This window comes from Aristolochia californica, unplaced genomic scaffold (genome assembly GCF_029961685.1).
Source record: "Aristolochia californica isolate CCGP_79_NKW_82.1479 unplaced genomic scaffold, dmAriCali1.0.hap1 SCAF_15, whole genome shotgun sequence".
Taxonomy (NCBI): domain Eukaryota; kingdom Viridiplantae; phylum Streptophyta; class Magnoliopsida; order Piperales; family Aristolochiaceae; genus Aristolochia; species Aristolochia californica.
In genome coordinates, this window is record NW_027181826.1 from 5,538,869 (window position 1) to 5,558,267 (window position 19,399).

Sequence of the window (19,399 nt, forward strand, 5' to 3'; positions counted from 1 at the left end):
TGGAAGATATGAATATGTTGGAGTGTCATTGATATAATTAGTCTATGTTTTTTTGTCTCTTCTTCACTTTTCTTAGGGTACTTTTAACATCTATAAATATAGTTTAAGGGGGAGGTTTGGATTAAGTTCATAACCTTATTCTTCCTCTTATTTTCTCTCCAATGCATGCATTCTTTTCTCCTTCTTCCTTCTCTTCTTTACCCAAGATGTAATCCATGAAGTCCCGAAAATTAACAAATATATATTGAATCAATTCACGAAACTTGTTTATGTTGTTGATTCGATTATCAAGGTAAAATTTTTTTAGACTACCCAATCTACTTTAAATCCCTTAGTTTCAACTATGAAATTAGAGAGGTGTTTTGCACATTTTCTCTCCTTCTAATAATGATTTGCACTTCTTAATAACCCATGATACACAACGCTTGAAATTTAAGAGTCTGAGCAAGAGTGGACATTGTGGAGTTTGAAGCACATCATGGTATCAGGTTGTCAGAAACTCCATATATCTTCTCAAAATACTTGCAAAATGCTTGTTAATAAATAAAAAAACCTATCATACATAACACAAACTTTTCAAAGTTCTTGGGATAAGTCTTGTATGTTACACATTAGGTAATGTCTAAGATACCATTGTAACAATTGAGTTGCATCTGCACTAAATGTTACACATCTTGATGCGAATGTCATGGCAAGGGAAAAAGTTATTGGAGGATATATTGTTTTCACGTTTCTCTTCTTGGAAACTTTACTAGTTAGTGGGCACTCAAGAGTACCAGATTTATTCTAAAGAAATAATTTTTTACATGACACGCTTTTTCGTCTCAAAAGTTTCGAAAGAGAAAGGTGAAATCAAATTCCACATCTTTCGTCATCTTGATCTGGCCCTTCCCAGAGTATCGATCGATGGCGGCTGAATTTGAGATGCCAGAATCGAGGAAGGCTGGAGGAATGGCTTTCGATTTCCCGGCAACTGATTCGCCGGCTCTGGTGAAGGTTCCGAGGCGGGTGCGTCGGCGTCTTTTGGAGCATAAGAGCCCTTTAAGTATCGAAGAAATTGAAGCCAAACTTAACAAGGCGGAATTACGAAGACAGGTGTGCATTTGAAGAACAAAGTTTTTCTCTCCACTTAAGTTTTGGTAGTTTGCGTATTCCTTTTTCTTTTATTCTTATTTTAAATTAAAGATCAATTTTCTGTACCCCGTTAAAGCTCATAATTGCCATGAATTTTTTGTCGACTTAATTTTTTTCTTTTAGTTTTAAGATTCTAATTTTGTGTTTACGGTAGAGGTAGCTCCGCTGACGACTGCTTGCTTTCGAAACTGAAAAGTATTTTTCTCTTTCGAGGCGGAAACTCTGAAGATCAATTTTTTTCTACAATATTTGCGGCACTGGATCATTTTGCTCTTGTGTCGGGACGAAGAAATATGCTTTTTTTTTTTTTTTTTTTTTTTTTGTCATTTGGTTGGTAAATTTTGGTCTTTTTCGTATTTATATATTTATTTAATTTTTATTTTTTCTTTCAATTCAGAGCGAATTTCTATGAAGCGGGTTATTTCGTTTATCCTCTTCATTTATTGGCATACTGAACGTAGGTTTGCATGCAGCAATTTCATGAGTTGTTGTCAAGCAAGGCTCGGTCTAAGAAGATAAGTTCATCATGGACTTCCCAGAATGAAGGCCGTCAGCGGCTTGAAGCAAAGCTTTATGCAGCTGGACAGAAAAGGTACCTTCATTTGCTATCCTTCTCCAGTTAGTCAGTTTGTTGTATTTATTAGGCCAGATAAGTCAAAATGGCAACAACATTGGAACAACCAATTGGTGATTGTCACGTAAGAAAACATGTATTAATAGATCTCATGGGCTATTGGACATGAAAAAATACAACACTTAAAATTTACAATGCTAAATTCATTTTCTGCAATGTGGAATCTGGTGGTGCAAAATTTTAAATATCCCTCAGTTTGAAACTGATGTATATGCACGAATTTTAGCAACACTAAATTCTTGTGTTGCATTTTTCATACCCTGACTCTATGTGATCCTTCGATATTTTTTCTTATGTGGCAATTGCTTATTTTCAGCTGTAGTATTGCACGCTTGTTCTGTTTGAGCCGATCTGAACCATCTTTATTATTATTTCCCTGGTTTGACATGTCAGAATTCCAAGACCCTCTTACAAACTGGATCCAACACATATCATTTGATTTGACACTCAATACACTTTCAAATCTGATTTGAAGAACATTGATTATTTATATCTTTTCTTTCCTTGCATCAGAATTTGCGGAATCTTCAGAAGTAAGATAAAAGTTTCGATCAGGTGTTGCTTTTGGGAGTTTTATCTTGTAGGAAAATGTCTACTGGTTACAGATGGCAATGCGGCATGCATTATAGTTTTGTTGTTGTGTAGTGGAGACATTATTGATAGGGCCAGAAATTTGTTTCCTTTGACCATGGTCTTACACCATGGGTTGGCTTTAAGCCCATATTTTTTGCACTAATCCTGGATTAGGTAACTACAACAGATAATGTTGAATTATACTCTTTGCATATGATATAATGTTAATTGATTGTTCTGGGTATGATGCAAAATTGAATCCTAGAAATACAGAGGTAGCCTTACAATCTGAAGGCTTTGAATTGTGGTTTCAAGTGTGAATGGAGCTGTTACTTTACTGGTGCAAATGGAGGACACTGGGAAATCCATTATTGTCTGGAGCCAGTGGCAAAACTCTCTACTTGACTAATCATTATGTGTTTGATTGGTTCAGAGGCTCTGTGTTCAACTAATTTACTAGTGAAACTAAAATAAACGACAATAATACATTCTTTCTCTATGATAATTGATCGTATATACGGACCATTCTATCAGATGTAAAACTTCAAGGTCATCAAGTTCTTTTTTGTCTTTTTTGTGTTGGCAACTCAATGTTTTTTTTTTTTTGGTTCAAGATTCACTCGGGGAGAGGGTATTATTTATGTTGTATTTGTGTAACTTACATTGAAAACAAAAAGGTAAGATGATTCTTCTCACGAACCAGATCTTAATTTATCATCAGATTAGATGTTTTAGATGATGAAGAGAGAGAGAGAGAGAGAGAGAGAGAGAGAGTAATCACCTCGGAAATAGGAAGCTCTTCAAGAAACCTTAATATAATAGATAGAATAACAGGAAGAGACATCCAATTAGATGAAATAATAGATATAGATCCAGACATTACTTTATTTAGCAATAATCAATTGAACCTCCTTAATCCTAGACAATTATATAGAACAAGACCTTTGAATTTTAATACTGGATTATTCAGACATTATAGAGAAGTACAAATCAGTTGTGTAGGACAAGATTCAGTTAATATAAACTTAATAGCAGAACAAACTTTTAGAGAAATTAAGAAATTATATACTTTAATTCATTTAGGATTAATTGTCATAGGAGTTAAAGGATTAGGACGAAAACATTTATGAACTAAGACTCTGCTTAGCATCTATGATGATAGGTGGGCAGATCCTAATCACTGAAGTAGATATGAATCAGAATGGAGGAATATTTTATTGCTCCCCAGACTTCCTTATAGGCTTACAAGATTTTAGAAAATACATTAAGATAGGTATTCAGACAAAAGGATATGAATCTTTGTAGGGAACAACCTTTTATTGTGTATAGGATTTTTAGGAAGATGTACTTGTTCTAGTACTACTAGGTTTAAAGTCAAAATAGATGATGTAGTTAATTTAATAGGTAACAAGGGAATTAAATTAATTAAACCTATCAAATACTCCCTAGATATCTTAGCAGGCTTAGAATGGAACCTTAAATTTAGAGAAGAAAATATAATTAGTCCTGAAGAAAGTATTATGTACACAGATACAAAAGGTAATATAAATATTAGATTTAATAGTTATGAACAAAAGAATACAGATGACACAGAGTCAATTACTAGTGAAAATTATGATTTAGTTAACATAGAAGGAGAATTAGAAACAGATGAAATAATATACCCTAAAGAATTGGAATTAAAACTAACAGAAAGAGGACTTCTTTGTTTAGAAGAGGACTTAATTAAAAATGGAAAAATCCAAGAAGAAGAATATTTATATTATGACCAAGAAGCTAACATCAGAATAAGAAAAATGCCCTTAGAACCTACAAAAGATAAAAAAATAGAAATAGAAGAAACTTTAAGTGTCAAAGAATATATGGACGAAGAAAGCTCTAATACTATTCCTCGAAGTAGCTACACCACTTATCCAAGAACTCCTCCTAGGGAAGTATACTATTCAGGTAATATGCCAAGGATTCCTTATAGTGACCCAATGACTTTTGATCACAAAATACATCCTAAAGGAAAAAGAAAAGAAATAGAAAGACCCATAAAATTTCAAGAAATGGGCAAAGGAAAAATTCTTAATCTTTCAGCCCATGATCCCCAAGAATGGACAACAGTGTTAGACCTTTGGAAAAACCAAGTAGTCTTAGATTATATCCAAAACTTCCAGTCTCAAGATGTAGAAGAAATGTACAGATACTTAGAGACATTCTTTGGAGAAAGTGTAAAAGCCTTATGGGAAAGTTATAAAAGAGGAAACCTAGAAGAATTTGGTCATTTAATGAGTCTTGGATCTAACCCATACAATTTTGTTAATAAAGTTTACCAACTAGTAACAGGAGATGACCCTAATTTAGGATTTGTTACATTACAGAAAGATGCAGTAGTTTACTTAGAACAACTTAGTCTACATAATTACAAATATGTTAAGAAATTCCTCCAAGATTACTTCTATTATACCTGTATTTCAGGGAATGCTTTCAATAAAGATTTAGGTACAAAATTATTGAGAAAATTACCAGGAGCCTTAGGAAAAGAAATTTATGATAAATGGTAGAATCTAGAAATAGCAAACCCAACAGCAGTTTATTCTATAGGACAAAGAACTAAATTTATTATGACCATCCTCCAAGAAAAATGTACAGACATTCAAATACAAAGACAACTTAAAGGAGATGATTTTGGGTTTTGCAAACAGATATATACTACTCAAGCTTATGGTTTAAAAGATTCACGTCAGAAACCTAGAAGACATAAGAAATATTTCAAAAAGGGATATTTCATCCGTAGTTCAAAAAGTAAAAAACCCTATTTAAATAAAGACAAACATGTCAGAAGATTTAACCCAAAAATAACTTATAAGAATAAACTCTCTTGTTATATTTGTCGTCAAACAGAACATTTAGCTAATACTGCCCCAAAAGACAAAACATTAACTCCAGAAGCCTCGTAGAAAATGTCCAACAAGACCTTATAGAAGTTGATGAATATATGTCAGACACAGAATCTATTTATATTATAGTAAGTATACCCCTAGACTCTTCTGATTCCAATGAAGATTTAGTCATCAATATAGAAGAAAACCTTGACCTAATGGACACCACTTCCGAATGTACACATATGTGGTCTTGGAATACCGGATTAGATAACAATCCTTGTTTTAAGTGTGCTTGGTATCCCAACAAGAAACAAAGAGCTAAATGTAACCAGTGTTTCTTAGAGGCTTGCATCCCTTGTCTTAAATTACTTGGTATAGAACCTGCAGATCAAACTATCCACACAAGATTACATACCACTAAGCTAGATATCATGGCTAGAAAAATAGAAACCTGTTAAGCAGAAATAAATATCCTAAAACACAGACTTGATACTTTAGAAAAAGATTCATATGACGGAATTACTATAGGATTAGATGAACCAGAACTTCTTATGTTTGTAACCAAGACAAAACCTTTTCCAGTATCTTAGTTAGAGCCAAGATTATTTTCCCCAATAGACAATCTTCAACTTTAGACGCCTTAGTAGACTCTGGCTGTACTAAGTGTATTATCCATAGGAGACTTCTTCCTCCCCAATTTCTTAAGAAAACTACTAAACAAGTTTTTAGTTAACAGGTAGATGGTACTTACAACCCATATACCACTTATTTTGACGAAGGAAAGATCCAATATTATACCAACTGTTCCACCTTTTCTGGATCTTATTCTTTACCATTAACACGGGTTCGAGACCTCAAACTCAAAGTAAACTTTATCTTAGGCCTTAATTTTATACTCCACAATAATGGATCCCTTACCATTTCCAGAGATTATCTTCAATTCCATAAGAATTCCAGTACCATTCCTGTACAAACCACTTACTCTCCTACTCTCACCTCTTCAGCGGAGCGTGGTGGTCCGCTATTAAAATCAGATTCTTCAGATTCAGCTTCTGCACCTAATTGTCAATGTCAAATAATCCTACGATCCTTGCCTTAGAACAACAAATAGATAACAACATCATTAGATTAGATAATAAATTATTATGCTTTGAAGAAATAGATGAAGTCTTAACAGAAGTTCCTATCCAACAATCTCAGACTTTCCCTGAAGTAGTAGTACATATAGGTTTAGTCAAAGTTTTAGTCCAACCCGAGACTTACATCCAACCATTACCTAGTCCTCAAGATTATCCTGAAGAAGTAATGAATGAAAGAGTGCACTTCTGAGTATCCTTTGTTCTTCACACCCATGAGCTTCCTCTTCTTCTTCTCATCCTGAGTACACCCACGAACAACCCCTGTTTTCAAAGTAAGTGTTAACTTCCGTTATTTTCTTTTAGTTTTCGGGACTTCCCTAAGGGGAAACTTTAGATCCCTGACTGTTTAGGTCTGTATCTCACTCCTTCAGGTGTAGGGAACTCTATTAACTTGGAGTATTTAAAGATGGATTATTTAAAGGTCTTCTTACTATTTGTCTTCTGAGTACAAAAATTTGCCTAGGGGTCTCTACAAATCTTTTGTAGGAATATAAAGATAAAGTAAAACAGATAAAACTAAAAATAAAAAGATTACAGATAACTATTGTTAAGGCTATAAAGACAAAGATCATGTATCTAGGATTCTGACTATAATATTAGCAATTAAAAATATATAAGAAACTAAAAGATTTTCTAGTTGTTCTGGAAGGAAAACAAAGTATCCAAATAGCTCTACGACTATAATAGCTAAGAACATAATACTAGAATATGGTCCTATATTTTAAATCTTCTACTGTAATATAAAGAGTTATAAAATAAAGCTAAGTATATGTAGTATATAGGTAGGAAGAGTAAAATTATTCTAAAAAACTACTTGAGTAGATTATAAATTAGCCAAATGAACACAAAATGGTACAGCGGCGTTGTGACTTCCGAGAGCGACGCTTGGCTCAGTAGAGGTAGAGGTGTCTGTCAGGGTGTAGCCCTCACCCAGCAGTTTCCAGCCTAATATACCCTTTTATGTGTGAACACTCAATATATCTATGTATATATTTAGCAGACTATAAAAGCAGTAAGGATTAAATAGGTAAGCACAATTCCTAAGGTAATAAAAAGAACAAGCATGGAAATAGTTTCTGGAAACAAATACATTGTGTAATTCCCTAGAGGCAGACTTTAGACCAAAACTGTTTAGATCTTTATTCTCACTCCTTCAGGTATGGGGAACCCAAGACACAGAGAGGTGTGCAATATCCTAGCATTTTAATGCTTCTGCCACGGGCTCCAGCACTTAGTCCCAAGATAAACAAAAGCCCTCAAACCTCCTTGGGTATAAACGGGCAGAAACAAGGGACGCATGGACCGTGAAACATCAGAGGAATATCACAATGCTTTTACTCTGTGCTTGGGATTAACCCCAGATTAGAGGAGGAAGGTACAGACCTAAACAGTCAGGGATCTAAAGTTTCCCCTTAGGGAAGTCCCGAAAACTAAAAGAAAATAACGGAAGTTAACACTTACTTTGAAAACAGGGGTTGTTTGTGGGTGTACTCAGGATGAGAAGAAGAAGAGGAAGCTCATGGGTGTGAAGAACAAAGGATACTTAGAAGTGCACTCTTTCATTCATTACTTCTTCAGGATAATCTTGAGGACTGGGTAATGGTTGGATGTAAGCCTCGGGTTGGACTAAAACTTTGACTAAACCTATATGTACTACTGCTTCAGGGAAAGTCTGAGATTGTTGGATATGAACTTCTGTTAAGACTTCATCTATTTCTTCATAGCATAATAATTTATTATCTAATCTAATGATGTTGTTATCTATTTGTTGTTCTAAGGCAAGGATCGTAGGATTATTTGACATTGACAATTAGGTGCAGAAGCTGCAGAAGCTGAATCTGAAGAATCTGATTTTACTAGGGGACCACCACGCTCCGCTGAAGAGGTGAGAGTAGGAGAGTAAGTGGTTTGTACAGGAATGGTGCTGGAATTCTTATGGAATTGAAGATAATCTCTGGAAATGGTAAGGGATCCATTATTGTGGAGTATAAAATTAAGGCCTAAGATAAAGTCTACTTTGAGTTTGAGGTCTCGAACCCATGTTAATGGTAAAGAATAAGATCCAGAAAAAGTGAAACAGTTGGTATAAAATGGGATCTTTCCTTCGTCAAAATAAGTGGTATATGGGTTGTAAGTACCATGTACCTGTTGACTAAAAACTTGTTTAGTAGTTTTCTTAAGAAATTGGGGAGGAACAAGTCTCCTATGGCTAATACACTTAGTACAACCAGAGTCTACTAAGACGTCTAAAGTTAAAGATTGTCTATTGGGGAAAATAATCTTGGCTCTAACTAAGATACTGCAAAAGGTTTTGTCTTGGTTACAAACATAAGAAGTTTTTGGTTCATCTAATCCTATAGTAATTCCGTCATATGAATCTTTTTCTAAAGTATCAAGTCTGTGTTTTAGGATACTTATTTCTGCTTCACAGGTTTCTATTTTTCTGGCCATGATATCTAGCTTAGTGGTATGTAATCTTGTGTGGATAGTTTGATCTGCAGGTTCTATACCATGTAATTTAAGACAAGGTATGCAAGCCTCTAAGAAACACTGGTTACATTTAGCTCTTTGTTTCTTGCTATACCAAGCACACTTAAAACAAGGATTGCTATCTAATCCAGTATTCCAAGACCACGTATGTGTACATTCGGAAGTGGTGTCCATTAGGTCAAGGTTTTCTTCTATATCGATGACTAAATCTTCATCGGAATCAGAAGAGTCTAGGGGAGCATTTGGTATACTTACTATAATATAAATAGATTCTGTGTCTGACATATATTCATCAACTTCTATAAGGTCTTGTTGGACATTTTCTAGAAGAGTGGATCTTCTGGAGTTAATGTTTTGTTTTTTGGGGCAGGTATTAGCTAAATGTTCTGTTTGACCACAAATATAACAAGAGAGTTTATTCTTATAAGTTATTTTTGGGTTAAATCTTCTGACATGTCTGTCTTTATTTAAATAAGGTTTTTTACTTTTTGACCTACGGATGAAATATCCCTTTTTGAAATATTTCTTATGACTTCTAGGTTTCTGATCTGAGAGAGAGAGAGAGAGAGAGAGAGAGAGAGAGAGAGAGAGAGAGAGAGCAAAATATCTTTGAAAAAATTCAGTAGCACTTTTGGTCTCTTCTTCAGTGACAGTTGTTCTGGTTCAACTGATGCTTATTCCCTAGGTCTGCAAAATGCAGACCCTAAGCGGGTGGATCACATTTTTAAAGAAAGTTGATGCCATCACATTTTAAAGAAAGTTGACGCCATCACATTTAACAAAAAAAAAGCCATTTCTGTGGTTTGTTATGATTAGAAGATCATGCTAACATATGTTTCTTACTCTCTGTTTCCTGATTGTTACTGGAAGTGAAAGAGTTCTGTCAGAATTTGTCTATAGTTATGCTTAGCAGCATTGAAGAGATTTAATGTTAAATGAGAGATGGTGGCAGAGAAGGAACCACAGGAAGTGCACACGATATGCAGATGAATGGACCATATCAAGTTTTAATTGACCTTGTCATTACTGAGCAGAAATGCTACAAGTGGGCATAATCTGAAACATGCTTGAGCGAACTCGATAACATCCATTGAGATTATATACTGGAGTTTGTACAATTCTTGCCTTAGTTTATGCTATACAAAGAGATGTGTCCTGTAGGTTTCTGTAGGTGATTTGCCTGTACATGTACTCATTTCACAAGGGGCTGGTATTGGCCATCTTGTTCATTGATCAATGGGGGGATATAGCGTGTCATACACCATGTTGGTTGGACTGGGTCACTCACTTGTTTGCAACAGACATTCTCTATATATCCATGTATAATTTGGTGTTGAATATTTGAAAGGGAAGCCATTTTTTTTTATTTGATTTGAAGGGGAGGGGGGGAGGGTTCTCCTTCTTTCTCTCTTCCACTTTGATACTTGCAGATCAGACTTTCACAAAATCATTGGTACGTAGCCATTCACTATTGGAGAGATTTTTTTCCCTAAAGACAATGAAGTAAATTTGATTCATAAGTAATTAGCCAAATACACCCATCTTTCCAAATGAACATGTCATATTTGGCTATGCTAACATTTTCACTTATATCTTGTCATCTTGTTTTCTATAGTGGTGCTCCTTTTGTCTATTTCCCGTATCACTGTTCCATTTCTTTTCCTGAGTTGGTCCGGAGGCCCGTGATTTTGGCGCTTCTAATTTGATCCGTCTTACTGCACCCACAGACTTGGTATTTTGGCAAGGGCTCGGTTGCGCTTAGCAAGGTTGGATGAGCTGCGAAAAGCTGCAAGAATTGCTGTTCAAAGAAGATGTCATGAGGAACAAGAGGAGCTTGGAACAAAAATTGGGTTACGTGCAAACCGGGCTGAACTAAACCGCTTGCTTCTCCACAGAGCTTATATGCAGAGAAGAGCAACAGTTAAAGAGAAGATAATTAAATTGAAATTGCAAAGAAAGCTTCAAGAAAATCAATATAGAGAGCAGGTGCATACTGCTATATTGAAGAAGTGTGCAGCTGCTGAGAAAAAGAGGTTAAGTTTCTTAGAAGCAGAGAAGCTACGAGCACACAAAGAAGTCATGGAAGCGCGAAGGGTGGTTGTAGCTGTCTCTTATCAACGAGAAAATGAAAGAAAGCTCAAAACCCAAATTGAAAACTTGCTTCAAATGGTTAGTACATTTTTCTTTATAAATATTATTATCAAGAAAATTTTGGGTGCTCTCTGCTGTATCTGGTGGGTTTTGCTATTGAACAGGAAAAGAGACAAGGGGCAGACCATTTGCAGCTTGGAAGTGCTCATACTCCTGTCATAATGAATTCAGATAAGATGGAGAAGCATGCAGAATTACTGGCTAGAAACTTAGCAAGGTAAGGTACACTTTACCAAAATTTTAGCCTTTTAGTCATCTCCATGTTGCCTTTCATATTGCATAGCTCTAGTCTAACATGTCACTAATTTTGTTTGGACAAAGTAAACCATGCAAAGTTGAAGAACTTAAAAGTTGCAAATCTAGGGTTAGAGTAAGTGAGAAGAGAGAGGGGAACCAAGGAAGAACAGAACAGTTGCCACATCTAAGGAGGCGCAGTAGTTAGGGTTTGGCTTGACCCTTCAGCTCCCTTTTATATTGATGTAAATGGATTAATTAAAAAAAGATGTAAAATACCCCCTCCATAATTCTAAGAAAGTAAGAAAATAACAAGAAACAAAAATAACCACTCACTAACCAAATGAGACAATGAGGGCAAAGACTATTCTATCCATGTGTATGATGATAAAAAAAAGTTGACTTGCAATATTTAACGATCCCGCTCAAGCTGGGGCATACATGTCAAATAACCCCAACCTGTTACAAAAAACACAAACTCTTTTTTTTAGGGTTTTCATGAAGAAATCATTAAGTTGATCTACAAACTTGATGTATGGAGTCGAAATCTTTTCATTGATTGTTGCTTCTTGATCAAAATGCCAATCTACCTCGATATAATTGTGCTTCCATGCAAGATCAAATTGCTGATTATGAAGATGATTGCTTGATAAACGCTGCGAACATTGAAGGGACAATTGAGAGCCCAAGGAGGCCTAGGGGCAGGCCAGGAAGCAGCAAAATGGAAAGGAAACGGTGCAGCCCAGCAAAAATTCATCCAGGCCCACTAGGAGCAAATCTCTCATTGAGACAATGTAGGGCCAATGAGACAAAAGTTTGACGAAGAAACTTGGGCCAAAAGGATAGAATTTGCTGAACGAATGAGAAAGAAATCTGGGGAAAATGGGGTCCCTAAATGACAAAGGCTAGAGTGACAAAACACTTTTCTAATGATTCTTACACCTTGGAACATCAGGGGAGAGGGGAGCCCAATTACGGGCTTCAATCAGGGAGATCCTAAAAGACAATAAGGTTAGTCTAGCCAATTTCCGAGAGACTAAGTGCCAGATGACCGGATTGATCATGCATGAAATATGTGTGAAGTTGGGTCCAAGGCCCATCCCAAAATGACTAGCTAATAATAAGTTGAACCAAGTGCTATTTGATAATCAATAAATCAAACAATCTCCAATGTGCTCATCCTTCTTACTTTCTCCTTCTATTCTCCCCCTCAAGCTGGAAGATAATGTCAGTGATCCTAGCTTGAAGTCAACAAATATTTTGCAAGCTCAAGTGCTAATCCATCTATTGTATGATCAAGTAAAAGAAGGCTAGTATCAACAACTTCACTAGCTCAAATATTCTAAACCAAGTAACTCAAGCCAAGCCAAATATTTTAATTTTTTCTTGCCTTAATTTTTTAGGCAAGGATACCAAATCAAATTCTTTGTAATCTTTCAAAATACCAACAAAATCTCACAAAATTCGTGGCTGGAAAAATCTTCTAAATAAGGTAGTTTCCTCCAATTAGCGCGAACTTAGCAATCAAAGAAGACACCTTGCCTTGCCTTTTTTTTTCTTGAAATCTTACGCAAGGCAATCTTTGACAAATAAATCATGGAAAGTTTCTGAAAATAAGATGATCTTCTAAAGATTCTTTCCACATATTTTTAGTTAACAAACAAAAATTTCCAAGGGTAGATCATGAGATACTTTCTTGATACTGTTGATCAATAACAACAACTCAAAATTTTAAGCAAAAAATTCATCTTAAATCTGGATCCTCGTATGTAACAATATACTATCATTACCTTTGATTGTTCCAATGCGAATATCTCCTTAAATATAGATTAGATTCATATGAAAATTTCTCCTTTTGAAATTAGACTTAAATACCTTTCAACCAAGTATAACTTTTCTTCATAAAATATACTTATTTTGTGATAAATAATCAGATAGATTTCAGACTTTGTAATCTAGCCGAATTGAGTACTCTTTCTTCTTTGGCCAGCATGACCATTGTGTCTTCTGAGATTGATATTTCCATCTTAAAAACTCAGATTGAGAATTGGTTGAATATTTAATAAAATAGACTTACGGATCTTTCTTTTGATATATAATTCTCCATATAAAGTCTCGTTCTTAAAGGCATACAACGGCTCAAAAATTGAAGCTTTTTGCTATTGCACGAAACATTTTTGTTGCTTGAGCATTGTTACTTCAGATGTCGATTTGTCTTTTTAGAAAAATCTGATTTCAACGATTATTTTTGAGTTGGAAACTAGAGTCAAATATCTTTCCAATGGTATGTAATTTTCTATATGAAACATGTGGTAAGAGAGTTAAAAATCTAATGAAAAATAGGAATTGAGAAAAAAAGACTTGAGAAATAACAAGAAACTCCTGTTTTTTATTTTTATTTTTATTCTTCTTTTTCTTCCTCTCCTTCTTCTCCATCTTCTTCTCCTGTTCCATCTCAGATCTTTTCCTGCTCTGATACCATGTTAAAGTTGGGTCCAAGGCCCATCCCAAAATGACTAGCCAATAATAAGTTGAACCAAGTGTTGTTTGATAATCAATAAATCAAACAATCTTCAATATGTTCATCCTTCATACTTCTCTTTCTATTTAAACAGAACCCTCAATGGATTTCTTTGGATGCCAATGGTGCTGCAGGAGTTATCCTGATCATGTGGGATGCATTGGTCTTTGACCTCAATGATGATTGCATGGGAGAATTTTCTATTGGTCTCAATCTATTCGACAAGGATCATGGCTCCACCTAGTGTCTGGCTAGCATCTACAGAGCAACTAAATATAGATAAGAGGTCAGAATTTTGGGAGGAACTATTGGGTTTGCTTTCACGTTGGAATCTCCCTTTGGCTTCTAGAGGGGGATTTCAATGCCATTAGGATTTGCAATGAGAAGCATTCCCCAGAGAATCTCACCCACTTTGCAGCATTTTTGTGACTTTGTCGGTGCTCATGAGCTGGAGGAGATGAACACTTTAGGGAAAAGCTTCACCTGGACAAATACTCTTATAATTCCTCACCACCACAACCCCAGGGTGGTGCACGTATCAGCAAGATTGACATGTTTCAGGGTGGTGAATCTCTCTTTGAACTGGAGAAACAGACATATTAGCAAGATTGACATGTTTTATATTCAAGGACTCCCTCAAGTCAGAAAACAAAGAAGACATACTTGACATGTGTTTGGTGGCATCTAAATCGAGAACCCGAGATGGTGAAGGATGCACATGAAAAACTAACATACTTGAACTAGTGCCTATGGTAGTAGAGATTGAAGCACGTGCCACAGATGCAGAAGAACATTGGAGATTAGAGCCAAACGCTGGGCAATCTGCTGTTGTTGTTGAATTAATTGTTGTATTTCATCTGGGGTTCCAAGTGTGATAGGTGCTCCAACATCAAACACATTTCCATTGCCATCATGAATGGTAGAATTGGCCCATGCAGGTTTTCCAAACTTAATCCAGCATCTATCGGAATAATGATTAGTGCGTTCACAATGAGCAGACTTTCTTTTTGATCTACCATCCCCACGACCTATTCCTTGACCTGAGCCATCTCTACCTCTACTTCGGCCCAAGCCATCTCTACCTCTACCTCTACCTCAGCCAATGCCTATTCGTCCTCTAGAAGAATCTGTTGAACCTGATGCAGTATCAAATGTAGTGTGAGCAGTGGCTTCACCTATTTTAGCATCTTTCCTCTCCTTGGGTACAATTATCTTTTCAGCTCTCATAACCCTATTGAAAGTAGTGGATAGGGTGGGTATCTCATCAGAGGCGAAGACCTGAGCGTTGATTCCATCAAATTCAGCACCTAAGCCATCAAAGAATTTTGCTACTAACAACTGATTTTGTTGTTTTCTTAGCTCTTGTTCATCTATAGTAAATGGATAGTAGACATTGATTTCTTAGCCAGATGCCCAAAAAAGAACTGTACTACTCTATTATTGTCTTGTTTCCTCTTTTCAATCCAAAGAAATTTGTATATAACTCGTACACCCATGAAAGATTGCTCTCCTGAGCATATAAAACTCCAGAGACATCCACATAGCCTTTGCAGTCTTATAGTTCATTACCTAGTTTTAGAGAGTAGAATCAATGCTATTGACAATCCAAATCATAACTTGGCTATCTTATGCTTCCTAGTCATCATCAGTGGGAATCGGGGGATCATCCCTAATGAACTTCCGTCTTCTTTCTGGCCATCAAGTACATCCTAATTGATTTAAGCCAATTAAGATAATTTGAGCCATTCAACTTCTTAGAAGTAATAGTAATAGTATTTTTCCATTAGAACTTGAAAATTTTCTAGATAGAGTATATACTTCACTAGAATTAGCCTTATTACTCGTATAGACTTACAAATCTCTTCAATGTATCCTTTCAAAGTATTCTTTGTAGACCAACTATGTGGGACCCACCACGCAAACTTAGTGTTAGGGCAAACAATGTCATGTGTACACTTCAATCCCTTCTAATCACAAAGCAAATATGAATTTCAAAGGAACCAATCCAAATTTCCACCAATTAGGCCTGACGTAGGCAAGAGAAAAAGGGTTGGTGGTGCACATCCCAAGATAAGCATAATAAACCCTTCTTAGGGCAATCGAATCATAGAAAGCTGTTCTAGGAATAGTAGAACCAGTAACCCTAGGGTTATGGCAAAAGAAAGAGATGAAAAGATTGAGTTTTTACCAACCAGTAACAAAAAGATCTAACAAACTCTTCTAGGTGATCGTCTTCTTCAAAGAATGATGATTCCTAACAAAAAGCCTTCCCATATGTGATCTACTGCTCTATTACCATGAAAAAATTAAGAATAGAGAGAGAGGTGAAGGAAGAATGAGAGAGGGAGAAGAGAGATAGAGAAAGGCTCAAGAATGAGTTGCGTTGGGGTCGTGCATGGCCCCCAACTTATTTAATTAAGGGGGGGTGGGGGGGTTAGTCAACTTGAAGTCCGAGATGAAGATCAACTGCATGACGCCCTTCATTAGTTGAAGTCGTTAGTAGAGCGCATATGACATTTCATCTGGATGCTGGGGATGAAGTGGTCCTTCATCTCGTTGAAGACCATTTTTGATCTTCTTTGAGATGAAGGACGCGCGCGGCTTGGTTTCCTCCCCCCCCCCCCCCCCCCCCCCCCCCCCCCCCCCCCCTCTCTTCTCGCACCCCCCTCTCTCGCGCGTCCTCATTTCCCTTTTTTCCTCCCTCTCCCACACCCCTCTCTCGTCTCCCTGCGCCCCCGATGTCGCTGCTTCATCTCTTCTCTCGGACTCTCGTCTCCGGCCTCCGTCTTTGCTCCCTCTCGTCTCCGGCCTCCGTCTCTGCTCCCTCTCGTTTCCGGCCTCCGTCTCTCGGTCTTCTCTCAGACTCGCCCTCTCTCTCGCACCCCCTCTCTTGTCTCCGTCCCTCTCTTCTCTCGGACTTGCTCTCCGTTTTTTCTCTCTCGCTTCTCTCTCTCTTATGCCTCTCGACCTCCCTTTCTTCTCTCTCTTCTCCCTCTCTTCTCCCTTTCAGCCTCCCACTCTTTCTCTCTCTGGCTATTCTCCTTTCCCCCAAAATACCTTCCGATTTTGTTCGATTTCCCCATTTCGATTTCGAAGATGTAGATGAAGATGAAGATGAAGATGAAGATGAACTTGTCCACACTAACACCCTATTTTGAAGATTTCGAACATAAACTTGTCCACATTAACACCCATTTCGAAGATGAAGATCATGTAGATGCATGAGATGAAGATGAAGATGAATATCAAATTTCCAGTTTGTTGACTAACTCCCCTTAAGTGAATCTGGTATAATAAAAAAAATGCCTATCACTTAAGTTAAACCCTTATCTCCTTATATCTCTCATTCTCTATGTCCGATGTACATGAAATTTGGACTATTGACCATTGGGCATATTGGTCATTTTACTTGTCACTATTTATTTTTCTTGATGTAATCTTATTCTACATGTCAAACTATGTCTTTGGACCAAATTTTATGTTAAGGGGACACGTAGATTAGGACATATAGAGAATTAGGGTTTTCACTTAAAAGTAGGGGCAATGTTGTAAATTGTACTCAGCCTACTCAACCCTAAGCTATAAATAGAAGTTGGGGGACGTCCAGGTCCCCAATCTCATTTTCTTTTTCAATTTTTTTGTTGAATTTATGGAAAAGTGAAATACTTCATTGACATCAATAACTTGTTGTAATCAGAGTACATGAACCTCTATTTATAATAGAGGAAGGTAGTAGAGTCCAATCACAATAAAACTATCCTTGTCCTAATTACACCCAAACTCTAACACTTAAAGATAAGTCCTAACATAATTAAATAACTCAATATAGATAAAAGACAAACATAACTCAAACTAAAACTCTTTTTTGACGTGACCATATGATAAGATACTTTTGTGAGTCCTTCTTGATCTTCCAACTGATGTGATAAGGATGCCAACTCATGGTAATCGTTGTGGGTCCTACTTCTTATGGGTTTGGGCCCGTCTTGTGGGCCTTCCTTGGTCGTGTGACCTATCTTATAATAATCTTAGATATGTGGGTCTTCTTTGGTCATGTGGGCTTGAGCTTATCTTCCAACATTTTTCTTCTCCACTTTATCTTCCTCTCATTCTCTCTCTTCAACTTTCTTTCTTCTTACTTTTTTCATGGTATCAAAGTAGTAGATCGTATCTGGGAAGGATCTTTGTGAATTTTTTCTCCTCTTTGAAGCAGACGTCTATATGAAGGAAGTATCTTTTTCATGTTTTTAACTACTGGTTAATAAAAATTTTCAATTTTTTCCTTTTCTCTCTCTTCCATAACCCTGGGGTTACTAGTTCTACTGTTCTAAGAACAGATTCTAATGTTCTAAACTGCCAAAAGAAGTTTTTTTATGCTGATCTAGAGGTGTGCGCCAAAATTCCAGAACCATGACTACTGATGTCATCTATGTACTTGCTGATGTCAGCCATAGTGCAGGTTCTAATGCACTTTATCTTCTGAATTTGGTCCCCTTGTTGAATATTTTGGATTATTTGATTTGCACACATCTTATATATGTCCTAATTGTGGTTTTTATGTCGTGGGGCCTACTTGAGCTGGTTGATTTGGAACTTTTTAAAAGATTTATTTTACCTTATATATCGGATATGGCTGACTTTGGTGAGATTTACACTCCAGTAAATGAGTCATATAATCCTGATGGTAAAGATATTATATCTATCACCTTTGATAGTTTGAATGGTGATAATTACCTTGGTCTAGATCTATTAGAATATACTTGAAGGATAGGAAAAAGTTAAAATTTATTAGATTACCTTTTTGTTCCTCAGGATGATGGTTGGGAGGCTGAAGACAGTCAAGTTATGACTTGGCCTGTTAACAACGTTGAATCTAATATCAGGAGCCAAGTTATGAACTTTGAAACTGGTAAGGTTATGTGGCTGTCCTTGGAAGCTCTTTATGGACAAGAGGAATTACAAGGATATTTAGAAATGGATAGATCTCCTAAAAAAAACTTATTATATCTGCTTCTCTTTTAGGAGAGCAATCTTTCCAGGGTTTATGAATTATATACAAAATATTTTTGCTTGAAAAGGGGTAACAGAACTGTGACAGACTGCTATAGTTCTTTTCTGAGTGGCTGACAGGAAATTAATGTCTTTCATCCTTTAATTATGGATGAAAGGGAAGTCCGAAAGCAGCAGAGTTAACTCTTTGTGGCGAAATTTCTAGACAGATTGGGTGCTGAATTTGACAGCATAAGTGAACAAATTTTGGCCTCAGATGAAATACCTAACCTCTCTAATACCTTTAATAGAGTACAAAGAGCTGGAAAAGATACTAAAGTGGATGAAGTTACTGCCCTTAATACATTAGCTACAATATCTCATTCTATAGATACGTCCAAGGGACGAGGTCGAGGAGACAGTAAATCTGAGCACAAGTATGTTCGCTGTGGACGCACCAATTATTACTCAAATAAATGTTGGGTAAAATTTGAGAAGCCTACGTGGGAAAATGCTATTACACATGAAGGTACAACACCAGGGTCTAAAACTACAATCTCACCTGGTGCTCCAGATGAATTACAGAAATTGATCCAACAACAACAATTGATCTCACAACAATAACAACAGATCTCACAATAGTAACAACAGATTTCCCAAACGT

General features: G+C 36.4%; 1 protein-coding gene across 3 annotated transcripts in view; it reads left to right on the forward strand.

Annotated features, from left to right (window-relative positions):
* The first annotated feature begins 833 nt into the window (after window positions 1-833).
* Window positions 834-19,399, forward strand: part of LOC137951527 (uncharacterized) — a 53,110-nt gene continuing 34,544 nt past the window's right edge. For all 3 annotated transcript variants that reach the window (XM_068798240.1, XM_068798241.1, XM_068798242.1), the window contains exons 1-4: window positions 834-1,095; window positions 1,608-1,726; window positions 10,568-11,009; window positions 11,096-11,208. In XM_068798240.1, coding sequence (XP_068654341.1) covers window positions 907-1,095; window positions 1,608-1,726; window positions 10,568-11,009; window positions 11,096-11,208 — 863 coding nt within the window. In that variant the 5' untranslated portion in view covers window positions 834-906. The remainder of the gene's footprint in view (window positions 1,096-1,607; window positions 1,727-10,567; window positions 11,010-11,095; window positions 11,209-19,399) is intronic.